The sequence below is a fragment of the Populus trichocarpa genome, chromosome 14 (genome assembly GCF_000002775.5).
Source record: "Populus trichocarpa isolate Nisqually-1 chromosome 14, P.trichocarpa_v4.1, whole genome shotgun sequence".
NCBI classification, from domain to species: Eukaryota; Viridiplantae; Streptophyta; class Magnoliopsida; order Malpighiales; family Salicaceae; genus Populus; species Populus trichocarpa.
This window is the reverse complement of record NC_037298.2, coordinates 7,545,886-7,563,606: the sequence shown is the minus strand read 5'-3', so window position 1 is coordinate 7,563,606 and position 17,721 is coordinate 7,545,886. Positions and strand designations below refer to the sequence as shown.

The window sequence follows — 17,721 nt, the reverse complement described above, 5'->3', positions numbered from 1 at the left end:
TAAGTTTTGAAGTTTTTTTATTTTGACTTGGATGCTTTTCAACAAGAAGCACAAGATCAAGATAGAACTAAAATTATCCGAAGGAGAGAAGAAGACCGTTGGACGCCTTTGCCACTAAAGCGGTAGAGCCTGTTGGCTGCTTTCTCATCATTGTAATGTTGGGATATGCATTGATTGCTTTCGTAGTGGCGATTGATCGCTATTGACTGTCCATGCACGTGTAAGTGCTAGAGAGCGGTGCTGGAACAAGGAACATAACATAAACGTGTAATTGCGAAAACTGCCTAGCATAAAAGAGGACATGTACAAAAAACTACCATATCTCTTGGAAGGTCGACTCGTGCACTCAAAGTGAATGCTGGATCGATTGTAATTTGATATAACACTAGACATGTTGAAGTGTCCGACAAAGGATTGTGAGAAATAGTAAGCAAAGTGACCAAGTGAAGCCTTTGTCTCAAGTTTTCTTCTGCAAGCACGTCAAGAAGCATGGACCACGATTGCCAACCTTGTTCATTATCTTGGGAGAGAAAACATTCGCCCAAAATTATAAAATGTCTATAAGCCAAACTTTGTGATCGCAGTAGCTCATTCCCAATTCAGTTCTATTGTTCCCGCCCTTCTACCCTGACTTAATGCACGTCTGTACAGACGGCAAGCTCATTGACAGGGCGTGGAAGGCGTCTCATTCAATTTTGTCTGTATCAAGGTTTGTTTCATTTCCGCAAAGAATTCCCACAATTTCATTGATAGCATTTCCTCTAGCCTACATGAAATAAAACCATCAATTAAAATCCGAATAATATTCCCAAGCAGAATTACTTTGGCAGGAATGCAAAATATGCGATCTGCAAAAGATAGCACTTACTTTCACTCCAATGGCAATTGCAGTTTTTAGCTTAACAAGTTCACCTAATCTCAAGGATCCTCCTCGTTTATCTTTGACAAAGATCAGTGGCACCTTCCTTGACGAAGCCAAACTTGGTAGATGTCTTGTTAGCCATTTTGGGTTGCAATCAGAAGCTATTAATATGGCCTGCACACACGATTAGAGATTCACTATTTTCAATCTTTCCTAAACATCCACAAATCAAAGGATAGAGTTCCGAGTCATAAAAATTCTGATTAAATGCCATACAAAAACATAATAAAAGAAAAGAAAAGAAAAGAAAACTTTGGAAAATTGTCCTCGTAATATGAAAGGCATTATTACAACTATGGTTTAGATCCTTCAAAATTCTCCCTTCAGTGAATATCTACATCAAACAAAAAAGCAACAAGTGCTACAAGCAAGTTTGCTTTCATTCTAGCAGCAGATGGCATAACATAGAAAAGATTATAATATACAATTCACATCTTGCATTTCATGAGTCCCGTCATCTACAAACCCAGGATTCAAATTATTGATTGAACACGAAAACCATAAACCAGAATTCTACAAATCACTTGAAGCAATTATTTTAAGTAGAAACAAAAAACCTGAAGGTGAACAGAAGGCACTTTGTGATTGTTGATAGCATGAGACCGTTGAAGGGAGCTTCCACTCTCGGACACAGGCGACATACGTTCAAGAACACGAGTAACTTCATTGACCCCAATTGCAAATTGTTGCTACAAAAAGACACCACCACCATCATCCATGTTAATTACAATACATCACACAGCTAAACTAAAAGCATAAGAACATCAAAGTAAATGCTGTATTAGTGATTACCTTGAACCAAAATTTCTCGGGAAGCGAGCTTCCTTCCAAAGTTTTTGTTGATTCTATTTCTCTGTTACCATTTAATAAAAAACATTAATTATTGATTCACTAATGATAAAAAGAAAAAGAAACTGGGAAAAGAGTGAGTAACGTTAACGTTTACTTGTGAATTGATTTGAGCAAACGAGCAAGACGTTCCCCTTCATAGTAACTACTACTACTGCTACATACACAATCAAGCACCCACCACATAAACAGAAAACAGAAAGAATTAGAAAAACCCAGAAAAAGAAATCAACAAAATAAAAGGAACCAACTTACTCTTTTTCCTGAGTAACTGAATTTTTTGGAGCTCTGTTTCTGTTTCGCATGATTGTTCAAGCACGGTTTTTTGTTTTATTGGGGTTTAGGCAAAGAGGGTTTCGTTGCCTTCTTTTGTTTTCTGGACAAAAAGCTATAGATTGGGTCAAATAAAGACAAGCCCAAGACATTCTCCGAAAGCCCATTAATAAGAGGTCGATTTGGACCTGAGCTGATGTCCACTCATTCAGCTACATGGGCCTGCCTTTTCTTTTTTCTTTTTTAACTAAGAAACGAGTGACAAATCACAGCGCCCACCGCTCCATATTAAATTTGTAGCCCCCAAAAAAATGAAAACACATATGAAAATGAAAATATAAATCATATGAACTTTAATACACGTGACATATGAAGCTTACTATTAGTGCTTTATTAATATCTATATTTTATAATTAGAATTATTCCACTAAATACAACGAGATGATGCAAATATTTTTTTTTAAATTAATGTGGGTGTTCGAGTCAGATTGCGGTTACCTCGACTAATTCTATGGGTCTTGAAGTTAATGACCATTTAAGTTTTTAATGGCTCTAAAATTTATAAAACTCGAACTGATTACCTTTAAAAATAAACTTAAAATTTACCCGCTACTTCAAATTTAGATGAAGTATTTTTAACATGAATAACTTTGATTGATGCAAGTATTTTTAACATGAATCGAAGTTATTTTCAATTTGTACCAAAAAATAATAATAATAAATTACGATGGTCCCTAGCCTAGGTTGCTCCTAGCATGTGTGTGTAGCAGGTTTATTATTATTCGCAGGAGACCGAAATAGCACCAATAATAACTTGACAGAAAGGTAGAGAATATTTATTTTTTATCACCCAATTAATTTAATACGTGCAAGCCAAGACACTGGAAATATATATATATATATATAAGAAAAATAGACCAGACTTGTGACTTTGGTGATCCTATCCTATAATGTCTTTTTATTTATTTATTTATAGAAGGAATTAAAAAAACGAGCAAGTATACTATAAAATTTGGGATGCGTTCTATTATGCTGAATATCCTCAGCAAGCAAACAATCAACCAATGTACTGAGAGCTAGAGAGTGATTTTCATGTATATTTTGATCGCGGGCGATGTTTTCTCTGGATCTGGTAATGAACTTGGGGGTCAAAGGAAACACAGACGTGTATGCGATGACAATAAAACTAAGCAAGAGACAGCCCATGTGGACTCCTCGGCTCATTAATCTCTAGTCAAAGTTCGTGTATATTTTTTTTTAACGTAAATATCTGAATTAGGTTAAGTATATCTTAATTAATTTTATAAATTTTAAAATTAAAAATTATATAAATTTTTAAGTGGTTATAAAATTTGTGAGATTCAAACTAGTAATTTATAGAAAGTAAATCTAGAAACTGACTAATTAAATTATTTATTTTAGGGTTATCTAGCTATTGTTTATTAAATAGGTTGGGGGTTCTGTACAGTGTAACTGGCTGGCTAACTGCCTGCCTGCCTCCGTTGAAGTCATCTGTGAATTCCTCTGGGAGGCTTGAGAATTGGTCAGTCAATGTATAATTGATATTAACATGCTAAGGACATTAATCTCTAGTCAAAGTCCATGTATATTCAATTTTTTTTATTAACGCGGGTGTCTGAGTCAGCTTGAGTATACCTCAACTAATTCTACAAGCCCTGAAATTAACGACCATATAAGTCTTCAAGTGACCCTGAGATTTATAAGACTCGATCTAGTAATTTATAAGAAACAAATCTAGAATCTGACTAATTAAATTACTCATCTCAGGCTATCTAGCTGCTGTTTATTAAATACAAGGGTGGGTGGGTTCTGTACAGTGTAACTGGCTGACTAACTGCCTACCTACCTCCATTGAAGTCATCTGTGAATTCTTCTGGGAGGCTTGAGAATTGGTCAGCCAATGTATAATTGATATTAACATGCCAAGGACAAACAAACAAGTGGCTCCATGCAATTATACTGCGCCAGCTCTCTATCATCATACATAAATTGTGAAATACATTAGTGTTTATAAGATAGTGATTCACAATTGAGAGCGTAAAGAGTTGTTTAGGAGGTTTTTCAATGGGAGTTTTTGAAAATCTTAATTTTTTTGTTAATAATTATTTTGTATTATTGAATTATTTTGATGTATTAATGTTAAAAATAAATAAATAAATTATCTTAATGTATTTTTAAATGAAATTTTTTTTGTAAAACAACTGCTATCATTTATGAACATCTAAAATAAGATGTTATGATTAATATAATTAGTAATTACATAGCAAGTAGCTATATAAAAATGCTGGTATTGACTTAGTTAGCTCTGAAGGAAGATTTTCATGGCAGCCAATTATCAGCGAGGTATGATTATGCGTGTCAAGTTAGACATTTGATTAATAAGTGAATTAGTTTTTTTTTTTAAAAAAAAATAATCCATAGCTCATGCTGCAGAAAAGCAACAATTCGCTTTTGGTAGATGTCCAGTGTTGCCTGCGAGGGACCGGTGACAATACAGACATGGACATTAATTTGTGTGTCTCACTGCCATCACCTCTACTGGAGAGCATTTATGAGAGCACATAAATTTCACACGTGTCATTTTCTTCTTCACAGCGGCTGGGGGGGGTGGCGTCCTCGCTGCTTGTCACCGTGGATTCAGGGAATAATGGAAGAAGAATGTTGTGGAGATTCAAGAACTCCTCCTGCTTGTAATTCTTAATCTTTTTAATTTGAAAAAATCAAAGAATGAACACCTACATACCCATCTCTTTAATTCCATCTGACATTCCTTCTATCTATTTCCCTTGACAATTATAGTTTTTAATTATCACGTGATGTATCGGCTCCTGGAAATTGATAGTCTGTTGCTGGAAATTAACGTCTACTAAAATAGCTACTTTTAGCGTGATTGCTGTTCATCGTATCATATATCATGATTTAGTTATTTTAAACCTAAATTAGCACTAAATAGTTTTTTTTTTTTTAAAAAAAAAGAGTTAAATTGAAAAATAAATGACTAGAGTGGAAAAAATAGGTGAGATAGTTGACAACTTTGAAATTTATCTTAAAAATTCATTTTAATTTCTCGTTTCTTTTGGCTCACAGGTAACCGATCTTTTTTATATTCAAAAATTTAATTTTAATACTAAACTTCATTTTACATCATGGTAAACATGTAATTTGAATATATTTCATGTTTAGATCATGAGTTTCACGTGTTTGTTCGACTTTGTTCATAACAATATTTTTTTTATTTGTTGTTGTTATCTCATTTTTTTATCGTATTATTAAATTAATCAATATTTAACTTGATCATCTAATTTTTTTTTTAAAAAAATATAGTTGTCTTCTAAATTCTTTTAAGGTAATTTTTTTTTATTCGGCAGTAGCATCATGGTCGCTAAGAATTTAATTTAATTCTAAAATATATTGGTTGGCTGACTGGTTTGAGATATGCTTTTATAATTCATGTGTGTAGGATTGATATAAAATATCTTGATTAATTTTTTTTATTCAACAGTAAAAAAATATTCTTGAACTAATTTTTATGCCAACAGAAACAATATATTTTTTTCCAAACAATATCTATTATATTTGCATTTTTACATTTCAATACATTTTTCTAAATACTAGTACTTCTAAGATTCAAACTAAAAAAATATATATAATAAAAGAAGGAACAAACTTCGTTGACTACCAGTTAACCCCTTGATACAATTTCTTGATTTAATTTGAAATAAAATGAATTAAATGATGAACTACATCTTCACACAACAGTTTAAAAAAAAAATTACTTTCAAATTAAAATTCATTTTGGAACAAAAATTTCAGTTATTGTGGCAAGTTTGGAATTTCTTCTCAAGTCAGTAAAAGTCAGAGTGGATCTATCTTAAACGCCTTTATATATAATCATTAGAAAAAAAGAAAAAAACATGATAAAAAGACAGTAAACATTGCAGACAAAATAAGTAAGAATTAGACCACAGAGATTATGTTCTTTCATTAGACATTATTATTAGCTTGATCATAATCCTTTGACATGAGACTGATACAAACAAAATAAAAGGTTGCCCAAAATTCAAACATTGTTTGTACCTGGTTAGACCATATGAGATCATGAAGATCTGAGAAAGATTTAAAGAGGTAAAATGCAGTTAACTGATCCTAAAAAGGAAAGTTAACTAGGTGAGTCATGCGGACCATCCATGTAAAGGTGATTATGAGTGTGTTAACGATTGTTTTTTAAAATATTTTTTTGTTTAGAAATACATTAAAATAATAATATTTTTTTAATTTTTTAAAAATTAATTTTGATATTAACATATCAAAACGATTCAAATATATATAAAAAATAATTTTAAACAAAAAAATCAAAATTTATTAAGACAGGGCCGTAATGCTGGATAATAATATGTTATCTCTTCTTATACACAAAATCATTAGCCGCTTCCTAAGATATAACTCAACGGGTCAATTCTTGGATTTGCTCTCCAATGATCACAAGTTCAAGTTTTTTTAGAGTCATTGGAGGTTTATATAGTCATTAATTTTAGAATTTATAAAATTAGTCAAGATACGCTCAAACAGGTTAGAACAACTACATTAATTAAAAAACAAAAATCGTGTTTGGTTCATGGGGTCATTGGATACCTGATCTTGGAAACCTTAACTCTCTCTTTTTTTTTTTTTTTTCCTCCCTTGCAGTGCTGCTCAAGACTCGAGACTTCTCTTTGCATTGTATTTTTCCTTGTACTGCCTAGGACTCTGCCCCCCTCTTTTTGGACAAATTTTCTGAACTGGTCAAGAAACTATCTGTACTCGATGGATTGGCCCCCTCTGCCCTTTGAAAGCTTGCAAAATGCTCTTAAACTCGATGGCATCTTGAGGGTGTTTTGGTAAGTGCACCAATGAATAATGACTACCTTTATTGCCCTTTTTACACATTCTCCCTGTTCTTGTCTGGTTTTAGCACTTTAAGCCCTAACTGGTATACTGATTAGGTTTTAGGTTTTTCTTGTCTGGTATGCGAATCCTCTTGTTGAATTCTTTATTTTTTTTCCCTCTTTAATTTCTTTCCCCTTTTACTTGTATAGCCTAACAATCATGATGTTCGCAAATCTTTAGATATAGGATATCCCAAGAGGTTTAGTCCGAGGAGCAATGCTAGCTATATATCAAAGTGAAAATGCAAATCTTGAGTCCATAGCTATAATTGATGCCCCATATAGAACTTGTTCTTGCAAAAGCAGAAGCAGATTGCCTTTTCTTTTTAACTTTGACAATCTTTTTTCATCAAAGTCTTAAAAACTCTAAATTTTGAAAGGAAACTTCAGCACAACCTGAAAGCAAATTCAGATTTAGAATTGCTTTATAATTGAATTAGAAATATTTTTTGTATTTGTTTGTTTGGAAATACATTAAAATAATATTTTTTTAAAATTATTTTTAATATCAATACATCAAAACAATTTTAAAAACATTTTTATAATGTAAAAACAAAACAGGCCGTTGAATGCAAGCTTTAAAGCCGAAGGAGTAGAAGAGTCCACACTTGAATTGAATTCTGAGGCTTGGCTAAACATGGAGTCACAGCTCAGCTTTTTTTTTTATGCCCTTTCTCTTTTGTTAGAGTTTAATCAGTACTGGTGCGAGGATCAGTCAAGGTCAAGCGTGCTATTTCGATTTTTTATTAAAGCAAAATTAACCTTTTTAGTTTTTAACGGTTTCTGAAATCATGAAATGGGGATTCGTGTTTTCGCAGTTCAAACATTTTTGCCAGTTGCAAAATTACAACAGCTAAGCTGGTTAAAGAAACTAAGTAAAGTCAGTGCTCTGTTTTCTCTCTATAAATGCAGGCAATGGGCAATAAATAAATCGCAAGCAATGGTTTTCATGGAGCTAGGGCCCATCACTTCCCAAAAAACACAGCACAGCTGTGTTTCCATAAGCTAGTTCTTGTCCTTGTCTAGTCCCTCCCTCCGCCTCCTCCTTCCAGCTATGATCGCAACTCCATAAAACTACAAGAATAAAAACAGAAACAGGTGAAAAGATAGCACTTTTTTGAAAGGGCATGCATTTTCCCCCCTTAATGTATCGACAGGGAAATATTAAAAATCTCGAGCTCAAGGTTTTCTGGTTCTTGCACCACTCTCCTCGCTTAAACTACCTTACCCATCGTTGGAATTCGATACAACATTTTTATTTATTTTTGTGTTTTAAAATATTTTTAAAAAATTTTAAATTTTTTTATTTTGTTTCTTTACTTTAAATTAATATTTTTTATTGTTTTAAGATCATTTTAATGCGCTGATATTAAAAATAATAAAAAAATAAAAAAAAAATTATTTTGATATATTTTTAAGTAAAAAATACTTTAAAAAACAATCGTAATCATACTATCAAATATGTCGAACGTCTAAAAACAAAATAGTTGACTGTTAACGAGCCTAATTATACTATATATTTTTCAAAATAATTTTATATAGGATTGTGTATATCCTCGTGTCCGTTTTTATATATTTAGAGTAATTGACCTTATTTCTTACCTCGTCAAAGATATATACGCTTTTCATGTCAAGACCAAGGAATTCATGAAGATATATACGCTTTTCATGTCAAGACCAAGGAATTCATGAAGATATATTTAGAGTAATTGACTCCATCTCTCTTACCTCGTCAAAGATATATATGCTTTTCATGTCAAGACCAAGGAATTCATGAAGATTTTGATCCTCATGGCCTTAACCTCCTCGTATTTTGATGGAAATATATAACCAAAATTAATTTGAATTTTCATAAAACAACGTGACCATATTCTATTTTTTTCCATTGCCTACAACCATATACATGTCAAAAAAGGGAAATTATACTTCACGAGAAAATCTTTGACTTGTAAATACATGCGTGTAATTTTTCTTCTGCATATATTGGGATTTTTGGTTGGGAAAAGGGAAGTGTGTGTGTGTGTGTATATAGACATTCCTGTATTATTTTCATGAGAACATGATATGAGCATATATACGAATCCATCCATAAAAATAATGGAAGAGGCTAGCTGCAATAATTTTTTTTTAAAATCTTTCAGATTCTAGTACTACGATATTTAAATCTGCAGTCAAATTTCTATATATCCAAAGAAAAGGGTTAATTCATGAAATCCCATAAAAAAGATTTCCCTCTCGGCGAAAAGGCTTCCTAAAAAAGGGGCCAGGTGAATGATGATTGAAGAAGTAAAATCACAGGGCAGGTGAGTTTTAGGATTAGATTCTCCAAAGCTTAAACTAAAAATGTGAGTTTGTCACATGAGAAGACAGGCCTATAGAGAGGAGGGAGACGGAGAAAGAAAGTAAGAGAGAGATGTACCCCTCCTCATCGCATGCACACACACACACACTCACACTATCTCTCTCTAGGAAAAATCAACTCTCGTCAGTGTTAATTAGCTCCCATCAAGGGAAATATAGAAGAACTAGAACCATCAAAGTGAAAAACAGACACCACTGTTTTAGCTCGAATATCAGTGTTTAAACACCAACCCAACTTCGATTTCATCGAGTGTTTCAGCCCCTTTAATTTGCTTTTTTCGAGTGTTCATTAATTAGTTCAAAGTGTAGTGGTACTCTTTGAAGAAGAACATGTGAGTGAGTGAAGTAATGGAGTAGCAGGTTAAGTGAAGGAACAATTAGGGGGACCTACTGCTTGATTTTTGGCTGGCAGCAACGGTCACTTTCAATGATTTTTTTTTTCTTTGGATGGTTTTGTTGGTGGTTGTTTGTCTCAATATCTAATCAGTAATCACACTCACAGACAGCAGACACACTTGCATTTCTTGCTTAGGGAGAGATCTTGATCATCAAGATCCCGCCCCTCATCTTTATCAAGCTCTCTTTGAGGGAATTTGTTTGTTGGGTTTTATTATCTGGTAAACAAGGTGGAAAGGTTAAGCTGCTTGGGCTCAAAAAAGGAAACAGCAGATCTTAGTCATATGAGGAGATCTTTTACTGTGAGTTGCTTGATCATTTCTTAATTTAACTCCTTTTGTTCTTGTTTCCTTGTTTAGACTCTCTTTTTCCCCTGTAGATAATTAAATTAGTGTATGATCTCAAGAAAATGTAAAGCATTGCCTGACTCAGCCTATTTCACTCAGAAATTACAGTCATGAAGTCTAGAACATTTATGAAACGAAAATCATTTGCTTGGGATCTGATTGAGAAGAGTTCCTCCTTCTCTTTCTTTGTTATTAAGTGTTGACCCAGAACTGTTTGTTAATTTTCCTTTTCTTGGCCAAAAACTATGGCTGTTTGTCCAGTTTAATATCTTTCTGGCAAAATGTAGCTCAACTGGCTAGCTTTTCTATCCATCAGTAACTGATATGGCATGAAATCCGTGATCTATTGCTTATGAATTAGTATAAAGATACATTCTCGCCTGTTTAAAGTGTTTCACTCAACATACATCTTTCAGTATTTCTTCCAATTTTGATTTACATTGTAGTTTACATGACTTGCCTTCTTTATATCCTGTTTCCGTATAAGCTAGCTTCTGAGTTTTTAAGATGATCAAGGATACCAACATTACCCTACTTGTATATAAGAATTCATCATTGATCACTATGATTAGCTAGAAACACAAGGAAATAAACGAAAAGACTTTAATTCAGATCTCTTAACTCTACTTAATGATCTCTGACTATATTTTTCAGCTAGTGGATGTGCTGCTGTTACTTGCATTGTTCATTGATGCTCCATGGGCTATCAGGGGCAACTCACATTGCCAATGGGGCAACCCGGCAGTGATTCGACCTCACAGTGTTGCTATTACTGAATTTGGTGCGGTTGGAGATGGGGTCACTCTCAACACAAAGGCATTCCAGAATGCCATCTTCTATCTCAATTCATTTGCTGACAAGGGTGGGGCCAAGCTCTTTGTCCCAGCTGGCCAGTGGTTGACAGGAAGCTTTGATCTGATCAGTCATCTGACATTGTGGTTAGATAAGGATGCCATCATTCTTGGATCAACTGTGAGTCCTTACATCCATGCCAGAGAATATGTGCACAAAATGTTTCTTAAAATCCTTTCCAGTTATCTGCAGTCTATTTGTTTGCTGTTATTCTATCTGTAAAATTTGGACGGTGTTAATCTAAAAGCTAGAAACTATTGTTTTGATAAAATAGGTCATTAGGCTGTGCATGACAGTAAAGTTATCTTTACCTGAATATGAGAAAATCTATATTCCGTGGGATTGATCTACTAATTGATGCAAGAGTGATAATTAACCTATGATTTTTCGTGCCTTAGTGCTAGTCCATCTGTGCAAATTGCCCCCCAGTTTAAATATGCAGTGCCCTTTTCTTTTGATTCTGGGTCTATAGGTATGATATTTTAGCCATAGTACTAAATAACTTAACCTGAAAATTCCAGAACTCTGATGATTGGCCAGTTATTGATTCACTACCATCATATGGCCGAGGGAGGGAGTTGCCTGGGAGGAGACACAAAAGCCTCATTTATGGTCGTAATTTAACAGATGTTATTATAACAGGTCAGTGACATCTACAAGTATTCATTTCCTTTTGCGAGTACTTGTATTTAGGTATGCTTTAGTAGTGGTACTGGTTTCACCATGCAGGTGACAATGGGACTATTGATGGTCAAGGCAGCATATGGTGGAACTGGTTCCGAAATGAAACCCTGGACTACACCCGACCCCATCTGGTTGAATTGATGAACACTACTGGGGTGGTCATCTCAAACCTGACCTTCTTAAATTCACCTTTCTGGACCATCCACCCTGTTTACTGCAGGTTCGTCCTCTCCAAATCATTTATATTGCATATCTCTTCCTTGTTTGTTAGACTTGAAGTGTCTACATTATCATATAAAACTGTGCAAAAGTGAAGCGTTTATGAATTAGGGGGATACTTGAGACTGTTTTTCTGGATGAACAGCCAAGTTATTGTCCAGAATGTCACGATCCTTGCTCCTCTTGATTCACCAAACACTGATGGGATTGATCCAGGTAAGCTTTCTCTACCAGGCTGGAAAATGTTCACCTGTAGTTTATGAACCCGAAATCTATAGTTTGAGATGCAAATTATAAATAAGAAAGTTCACATTTCTCTTTGGTCAAAATCAAACTCATGAGTTCGTACTAGTAAGTTTCATTTACTTTTCTTGCTCTCATGCACTGTCATAGAATGCGGCTATTTTGTTGCTTGGTTTTTAAAGTTAGAAATATCTCTGCAAGATGCAAGTTACCTTCTCATTGCCCTACCCATTTTCAATTACTTTCTGTAAATACTTCATAGGGCTCTTACCCGTGTGTTTAAATGGACTCAGATTCTTCTGATGATGTTTGCATTGAAGACTGTTATATTAGCACCGGCGATGATATAATTGCCATCAAAAGTGGGTGGGATGAGTATGGCACATCATATGCTCGTCCTAGCAAAAACATTACCATTCGCGGGCTTGTTGGACAAACTACTAGTGCAGGGATTGCAATTGGAAGCGAGATGTCTGGAGGAGTGTCAGAGGTTCATGCAGAAAATCTTACCTTCTACAATTCAACTACAGGTATCAGGATAAAAACGGCTCCTGGAAGGGGGGGCTATGTGAGGAACATCTATATATCAAATATGAGCTTGACTGATGTCAAAACAGCTATAAGGTTCACTGGTCAATATGGAGATCACCCAGATGAGTCTTATGATCCAAAGGCTCTCCCTTTAATAGAACGGATAACCATTGATGATGTCACAGGACAGAACGTTAAATATGCTGGCCTTTTAGAAGGTTTAGAAGGGGATACTTTTCTTGACATTTGCCTATCGAACATAAACCTCAGTGTGACCTCCAAGTCTCCATGGAATTGTTCATATATCCAAGGATATTCTGAAGCTGTTTCCCCAGAAATTTGTGAGCCTCTCAGGGAGACAATCATCCCTGACCATTACTCAGGTTGTTACTATCCATCACATCACTTGCAAAGTTCAAGTAATGAAACAGAGGTGCTTGATTGTCTTGGTAAATTTATGGTGGCATAATAGCATTTGTTTGGTGATTAATTCACGCTGTGAACGTTCAACGTAGTTCAAGATTTGATTCTTGCCATTCTCCACACCGCCGCTCATTACCTTTAAGAGGAAATCCTGACATATAAAGTTGCTTGAAGTTGCTGATTTGTGGTTGTTGACTTGTGAAAACAGTCCCGAGAGATGATTTTTCCTGTAACTCTGTGTGCAGTAACAAATAATCCAGTGATTTTTTTTTTCTTTCATCATAAAGTGATAATAGAACGGGCTTATATCTTCAAAACTCTCTCTGTGTAGGCGTGGAAAACAACAAAAAGAAAAGAGCATTTCACACCATTTTGGACATTCTCGTTTTGTGATCCTTTGGTGTTGAAGAAATTGCAGAAAGTGAAAGTATTAGGCTGGTCTCTCTTGGTCTCTCTAGAATAAGAACAGGACTGAGAGAAAACCATCTCAATTACTCTGGATAAATTGCCTAATGCCTAACTATGCCAAAAGAACAACAGCACGTATGGTACTTCTGAATCATTTTGGAATTTACTTCTGCTTGACAGAAAAGAGCCAAGTGCTTCCAGTTTTCATGATAGGAGCAGGTAAACGCCTAAACATGTACGACCTGTAAACTGAAGGACCCAGACTAAAAATAGAGAACACATTTGAGAGAAGATGACTCAGAAAATATTCCAGGGAAAGGATCATACACTTGGTCCTGCTTTCCCAATGAAAAAAAGAATCTGTACTGAGTGCTCCAGGTAATACAAAATTCGTAAATAAAAGAACAAAACACATGTATAGATTAAACACTTCACTTAGAAACTCGTCTATAATACACTTAATTAATCAACAGATCTTTCTCAAAGGCTGAGAATTCGAGAACTCAAGCGCATAAATTATTTTGGGGAAGCCTCATGGGCATCTTTCTTCATAACAGAACATAAAACCTGCTTCGAAATATAGGTTTCAAGCTCCCTGGAAACTTCTGTCAACTTCAAATCAAAACTACTTCTGTACTTATTCTTTGGCGAAGGTATGAAGCCAGAAAACATGCTCTGGGAGCCAGAAAATCGCCTTCTTGGACTTGAGAACCTTCCGGGTGACACTGGGGCCCTCCCTTTGGAAACGAGTGGTGTTGAACCTGATTCCATAGTGGTCATATTCTTGTCTTGGTTCATCAATGGTCCACATTTTGTCTCCAAGGGTAGGGGCCTTAATGGTTGCTCTACTGGTTTCTGTTTCATAATCCTTTCTCTGGTCTTCTCGGCTGCTAGCAGAGCTTTCTCTTTGCTCAACTTGATTAGTTTCCATGGATTGATGCTTGCGTGAAAGCCTTGTTTCTTGGTTAAGGTAGAAGACTCGGGATCTCTATCAATTCTTATTGACAGACTTGCAGGGTTCTGAAAATAGATGAACCATGTATTAGATTGATATTAGCTGCTCAAAGTGCAATATCAAGGTAGGCAGTCTAATATGTACCTGATTTCCCCTATGACCACAAATAAAGCGTGAAACAATTGTTGATTTTTTAGGAGAGTCAAAATCAGAGTCTGAAGAGAAATCTGAATCATCAAATGGATCTAGTTCCATTGATTCGTTCACCTCTCTCATAGCCAGGATATAATCATATGTTCTCATTCCCTGCAGCCATAAATAATCAAAACACTAGTTTAGATTAGGGAAGCAATTAACATCAAAACTTCATAGTGCAGTGCAGGACGAACTAAAAATGTTTTGGTTTGTGTTGTTTCTAAATCTGAACCAGCAAAAAAGGACCCCGATTTGTTAGCATCCTTTAGTGTTCAGAAGGTAATCCTTTCAGTGCATCAATCCCATATGGAACATGTTGTCACTTGACATGATGACAATCCTAAGACATGATGACAATCCTAATCCTTAATATCTCGCTCAGAGATATGAACTACTATGTAGAAGGTTGGCAAATCAAGAGAGTCCTCGCACACCTATATTTGACATAATTCTCAATGCCAACCAACCAGATAAAAATTAGGAATTGATTTCCAGTCTACTTGTATGGTTTAAGGTATCTGCATCAATCATGCGATGCATGAATCTGCCAAAAGAAACTGGGTTGCCGTTACTTCTAAACATGTGCCAGAACTATGAAAGTAATGGAAATTATCATTTTCCTTGTATCTTGCATCTAGAAACACATTTTTGCGTTCCTAACACCAAGACAAGTGCTCGTTTTTTGAGGCTCCAACCCAACAACTCGTTTCTTGTTGAACGAAGTGGGGGTAATTGGAAGCAGGCAGCAGAAATGAACAAAGATAGCCAGGTGGATCACGTTTCTTAGCCATCAAGTCCTTGCTTTGCCTCACTAACCCAACATAAATGATGTTTTCAGTAATGGTTTCCAAGGCAAACATTATAATTACCTTGCGTATGAGAACCACATGAAAAAAGAAAAGTTGTCCCATGGCTGCTGAACTATAAGCTGACATTAAAACCAACAAAACCTGTAACATTGTGACAAGTAGAAACTAATGAATACCGAAAATCAGAAAAAAAATTATAAAACATCCACCGAAGAATGTAACATAAGCTATATATTACTGATATTGTGGCAAGAACCGCTCTTGGGAACTCTACATGCAGCCTCCTCTCCAGCTCCCTCTCTATTCCTTTCTTATCAGTAAAACACCTCACGAATATGGCAGTGGCAGTTCCTCCTTCTATAATCAACTGTATAACAATTTGTTTGAAAAAGCGAGCAAGTTCATTAGGAAACATAATTAGCTGTTTCTAACAATCTAAAGACACAAATATAATTAGCTGTTTCTAACAACCTAAAGACACAAAGCTACTGACCATTAACAAGACAAATATCATCAGAAGAATGAAAGTTGTGTAATTCCTCTTGCCAACACAGTTGTTTAGCCACTGGACCACAAAAAAATTTAACTTCATGAGAAACAAAGGCAGAAGATGATCATTAATTCAATCCTTAAAGAAACACCCAAATCCATACCCTGCAATGGTGATCAAATCCTTCAACGCACCTGTTACAGGTCCTACAGTGCTTACTGTGCTTCTTTACCTGAGACATATATATTGCAGTCAGCAATGTATTATCCAAATGAGATATTGATAATTAAAGTAAATATGCCCAGACCTCAAAATCACATAGCGAGCAATAAGATATGTCATCATCTTTTGGATCAGGTGAAACTGCATCATCCTTCATGACAAGTGGAAATGGAAGCAATGGCTCCATTTGAGCACTGACCTTTAAAGGGTCCAAATACTTTCTCCTTATAAAAGTTTTAAGGATCTTTCTTTCTATCCTTCTAAAAAACCTCACAAATATCTGACTCAATATAAACCCATAATTTAACTTTGAAAACCCATTTGATTTAGCTCTTTTCTTCTTTCTAAACCTGGTCTTATCAGTTGGATCAATGGCAATGCACCTAATAAACAGGAACATAACCGAAACTGCCTGAAAAAAATGGAGAGAGAAATGAATCATGGGTTAATTTTTCGGTCAGTTTGTAAAGAAAGGACAGATTTTAGGCATGTTTTGACATCAACATTACCACAAAAGTAAAGATTGTAGTGACTGTAATTTCAGCAATTCTGTTTCCAAGGAAAAGTCCAAGGAATGCGTAGAAGGCCACAACCAGAAAACTGTAAACTGTCATTCCCACCATCTGCAATGCAACAATGAATATAACAATTGGATGGTTTAAACTTTAAACTGCACTGTGGCATTCAAAAATTAAGGAATTCAGCAGATGGGATATTCATATTTTTTTTTCATTTTTCAAGTACAAAGACAACAAGTCCGTAAACGAGTACTACAAAACTAGTGTTACTATTTATGGGTTGCTCGATCGAAGAAAAGGAAGAGCCTTTCTATATTCATTCAAGAACCCAACAAATATATATATATATATATAGTTTAAACAGTTAATTTTTCAGAATACAGAGAGGTTGAAGTTAAAAAGAAAATGTGAGATGCACCTGTAAAGGGTGGAGAGGGCGTTGCCAGCCATGGCGCCTCATGAACATCATCTCTGTTTGGAGTTGTGTATTTCTTTTTGAAGTTTTTTAATCCGAAGTAAAAGCAGAGAAATTTGGGGTATAGTTTAAGCTGTGATCCATAGAATTTTTGACAGACTTTTGTCCTTGAGTGAGCTAAGCCCTATTGCTGTTTAGATTTAGATCGTTTGCTTGAAGTTGACGCTCAAAGTTCAAAAAAATCGGAACAACTCTCTTCTCTAACGGTCGACAATTGGGGAGGGTATTTGAAATTTGAGCGGCTACTTTCAGATCTAGGTTGATCAAACGGTTCTCAGCAGCTAACTTAAAAACCCCAAAAAAAAGAGATAAAAAAATATATGGGACCCAATATAAATCACTTCTACATTATTAAAAACTACTAAAACTCTTCAGTACTTTACTGTAGACTATAAGGTAATTTACTGTGGACTTCCGCATTGTAATTATTATTTTACTCTTTTCTGCATAAAGTTTTTGCTTTGCTTGCAGGGTTATAATGATAATTTTTTATGATATCTAAATATCATTTGCAAATTGATTATGAACATTTTAGTAGTTTATATTTTTTTTATACACTTGAATTATATAAATGCCCTTAAAAGGCAAAACAAAGAAGAAGAA

The 17,721-nt window shown here is 34.9% G+C and overlaps 3 protein-coding genes across 4 annotated transcripts; 1 reads left to right on the top strand and 2 right to left on the bottom strand.

The window, feature by feature from the left end:
* Positions 1-271: 271 nt before the first annotated feature.
* On the bottom strand, positions 272-2,141 carry LOC7486841 (uncharacterized). 2 transcript variants are annotated; one of them, XM_024584870.2, is made up of 6 exons: positions 2,027-2,141; positions 1,869-1,925; positions 1,715-1,775; positions 1,480-1,611; positions 869-1,036; positions 272-766 (listed from the first exon to the last, which is right to left on the bottom strand). In XM_024584870.2, exons 1-6 carry the CDS (start codon positions 2,074-2,076, stop codon positions 686-688), a joined length of 549 nt encoding a protein of 182 aa, XP_024440638.1. In that variant the 5' UTR covers positions 2,077-2,141; the 3' UTR covers positions 272-685. The 2 variants fall into 2 exon arrangements, with proteins under 2 accessions (XP_024440638.1, XP_002320256.1); XM_002320220.4 differs by having other exon boundaries at positions 1,869-1,928; positions 2,027-2,131.
* Positions 2,142-9,192: 7,051 nt separating this feature from the next.
* Positions 9,193-13,363, top strand: LOC7455388 (probable polygalacturonase). The gene is made up of 6 exons (XM_024585772.2): positions 9,193-10,049; positions 10,749-11,066; positions 11,468-11,588; positions 11,676-11,850; positions 11,995-12,065; positions 12,386-13,363. Exons 1-6 carry the CDS (start codon positions 10,032-10,034, stop codon positions 13,090-13,092), a joined length of 1,410 nt encoding a protein of 469 aa, XP_024441540.1. The 5' UTR covers positions 9,193-10,031; the 3' UTR covers positions 13,093-13,363.
* A 388-nt stretch (positions 13,364-13,751) lies between these two features.
* Positions 13,752-17,348, bottom strand: LOC7455387 (protein S-acyltransferase 18). Its single transcript, XM_002320219.4, has 9 exons — positions 17,062-17,348; positions 16,635-16,748; positions 16,211-16,537; positions 16,067-16,135; positions 15,907-15,978; positions 15,652-15,780; positions 15,474-15,554; positions 14,554-14,715; positions 13,752-14,474 (listed from the first exon to the last, which is right to left on the bottom strand). Exons 1-9 carry the CDS (start codon positions 17,110-17,112, stop codon positions 13,971-13,973), a joined length of 1,509 nt encoding a protein of 502 aa, XP_002320255.3. The 5' UTR covers positions 17,113-17,348; the 3' UTR covers positions 13,752-13,970.
* Between the last annotated feature and the right edge of the window lie 373 nt (positions 17,349-17,721).

What these genes read in the sequence shown, in the direction of transcription:
- LOC7486841 (XM_002320220.4), bottom strand. Translation starts at nt 2,076, where the DNA reads ATGCGAAACAGAAACAGAGCTCCAAAAAATTCAGTTACTCAGGAAAAA. An exon ending in CCGAGAAATTTTGGTTCAAG is followed by an intron (nt 1,612 to 1,714) that starts GTAATCACTAAT and finishes GTCTTTTTGTAG; the next exon opens with CAACAATTTGCAATTGGGGT. An exon ending in CAATTGCCATTGGAGTGAAA is followed by an intron (nt 767 to 868) that starts GTAAGTGCTATC and finishes TATTTCATGTAG; the next exon opens with GCTAGAGGAAATGCTATCAA.
- LOC7455388 (XM_024585772.2), top strand. An exon ending in AACAGATGTTATTATAACAG is followed by an intron (nt 11,589 to 11,675) that starts GTCAGTGACATC and finishes TTCACCATGCAG; the next exon opens with GTGACAATGGGACTATTGAT. An exon ending in ATCCACCCTGTTTACTGCAG is followed by an intron (nt 11,851 to 11,994) that starts GTTCGTCCTCTC and finishes CTGGATGAACAG; the next exon opens with CCAAGTTATTGTCCAGAATG.
- LOC7455387 (XM_002320219.4), bottom strand. Translation starts at nt 17,112, where the DNA reads ATGATGTTCATGAGGCGCCATGGCTGGCAACGCCCTCTCCACCCTTTA. An exon ending in CTACAATCTTTACTTTTGTG is followed by an intron (nt 16,538 to 16,634) that starts GTAATGTTGATG and finishes CATTTTTTTCAG; the next exon opens with GCAGTTTCGGTTATGTTCCT. An exon ending in ATGTGGTTCTCATACGCAAG is followed by an intron (nt 14,716 to 15,473) that starts GTAATTATAATG and finishes TTATGGCTGCAG; the next exon opens with GGAATGAGAACATATGATTA.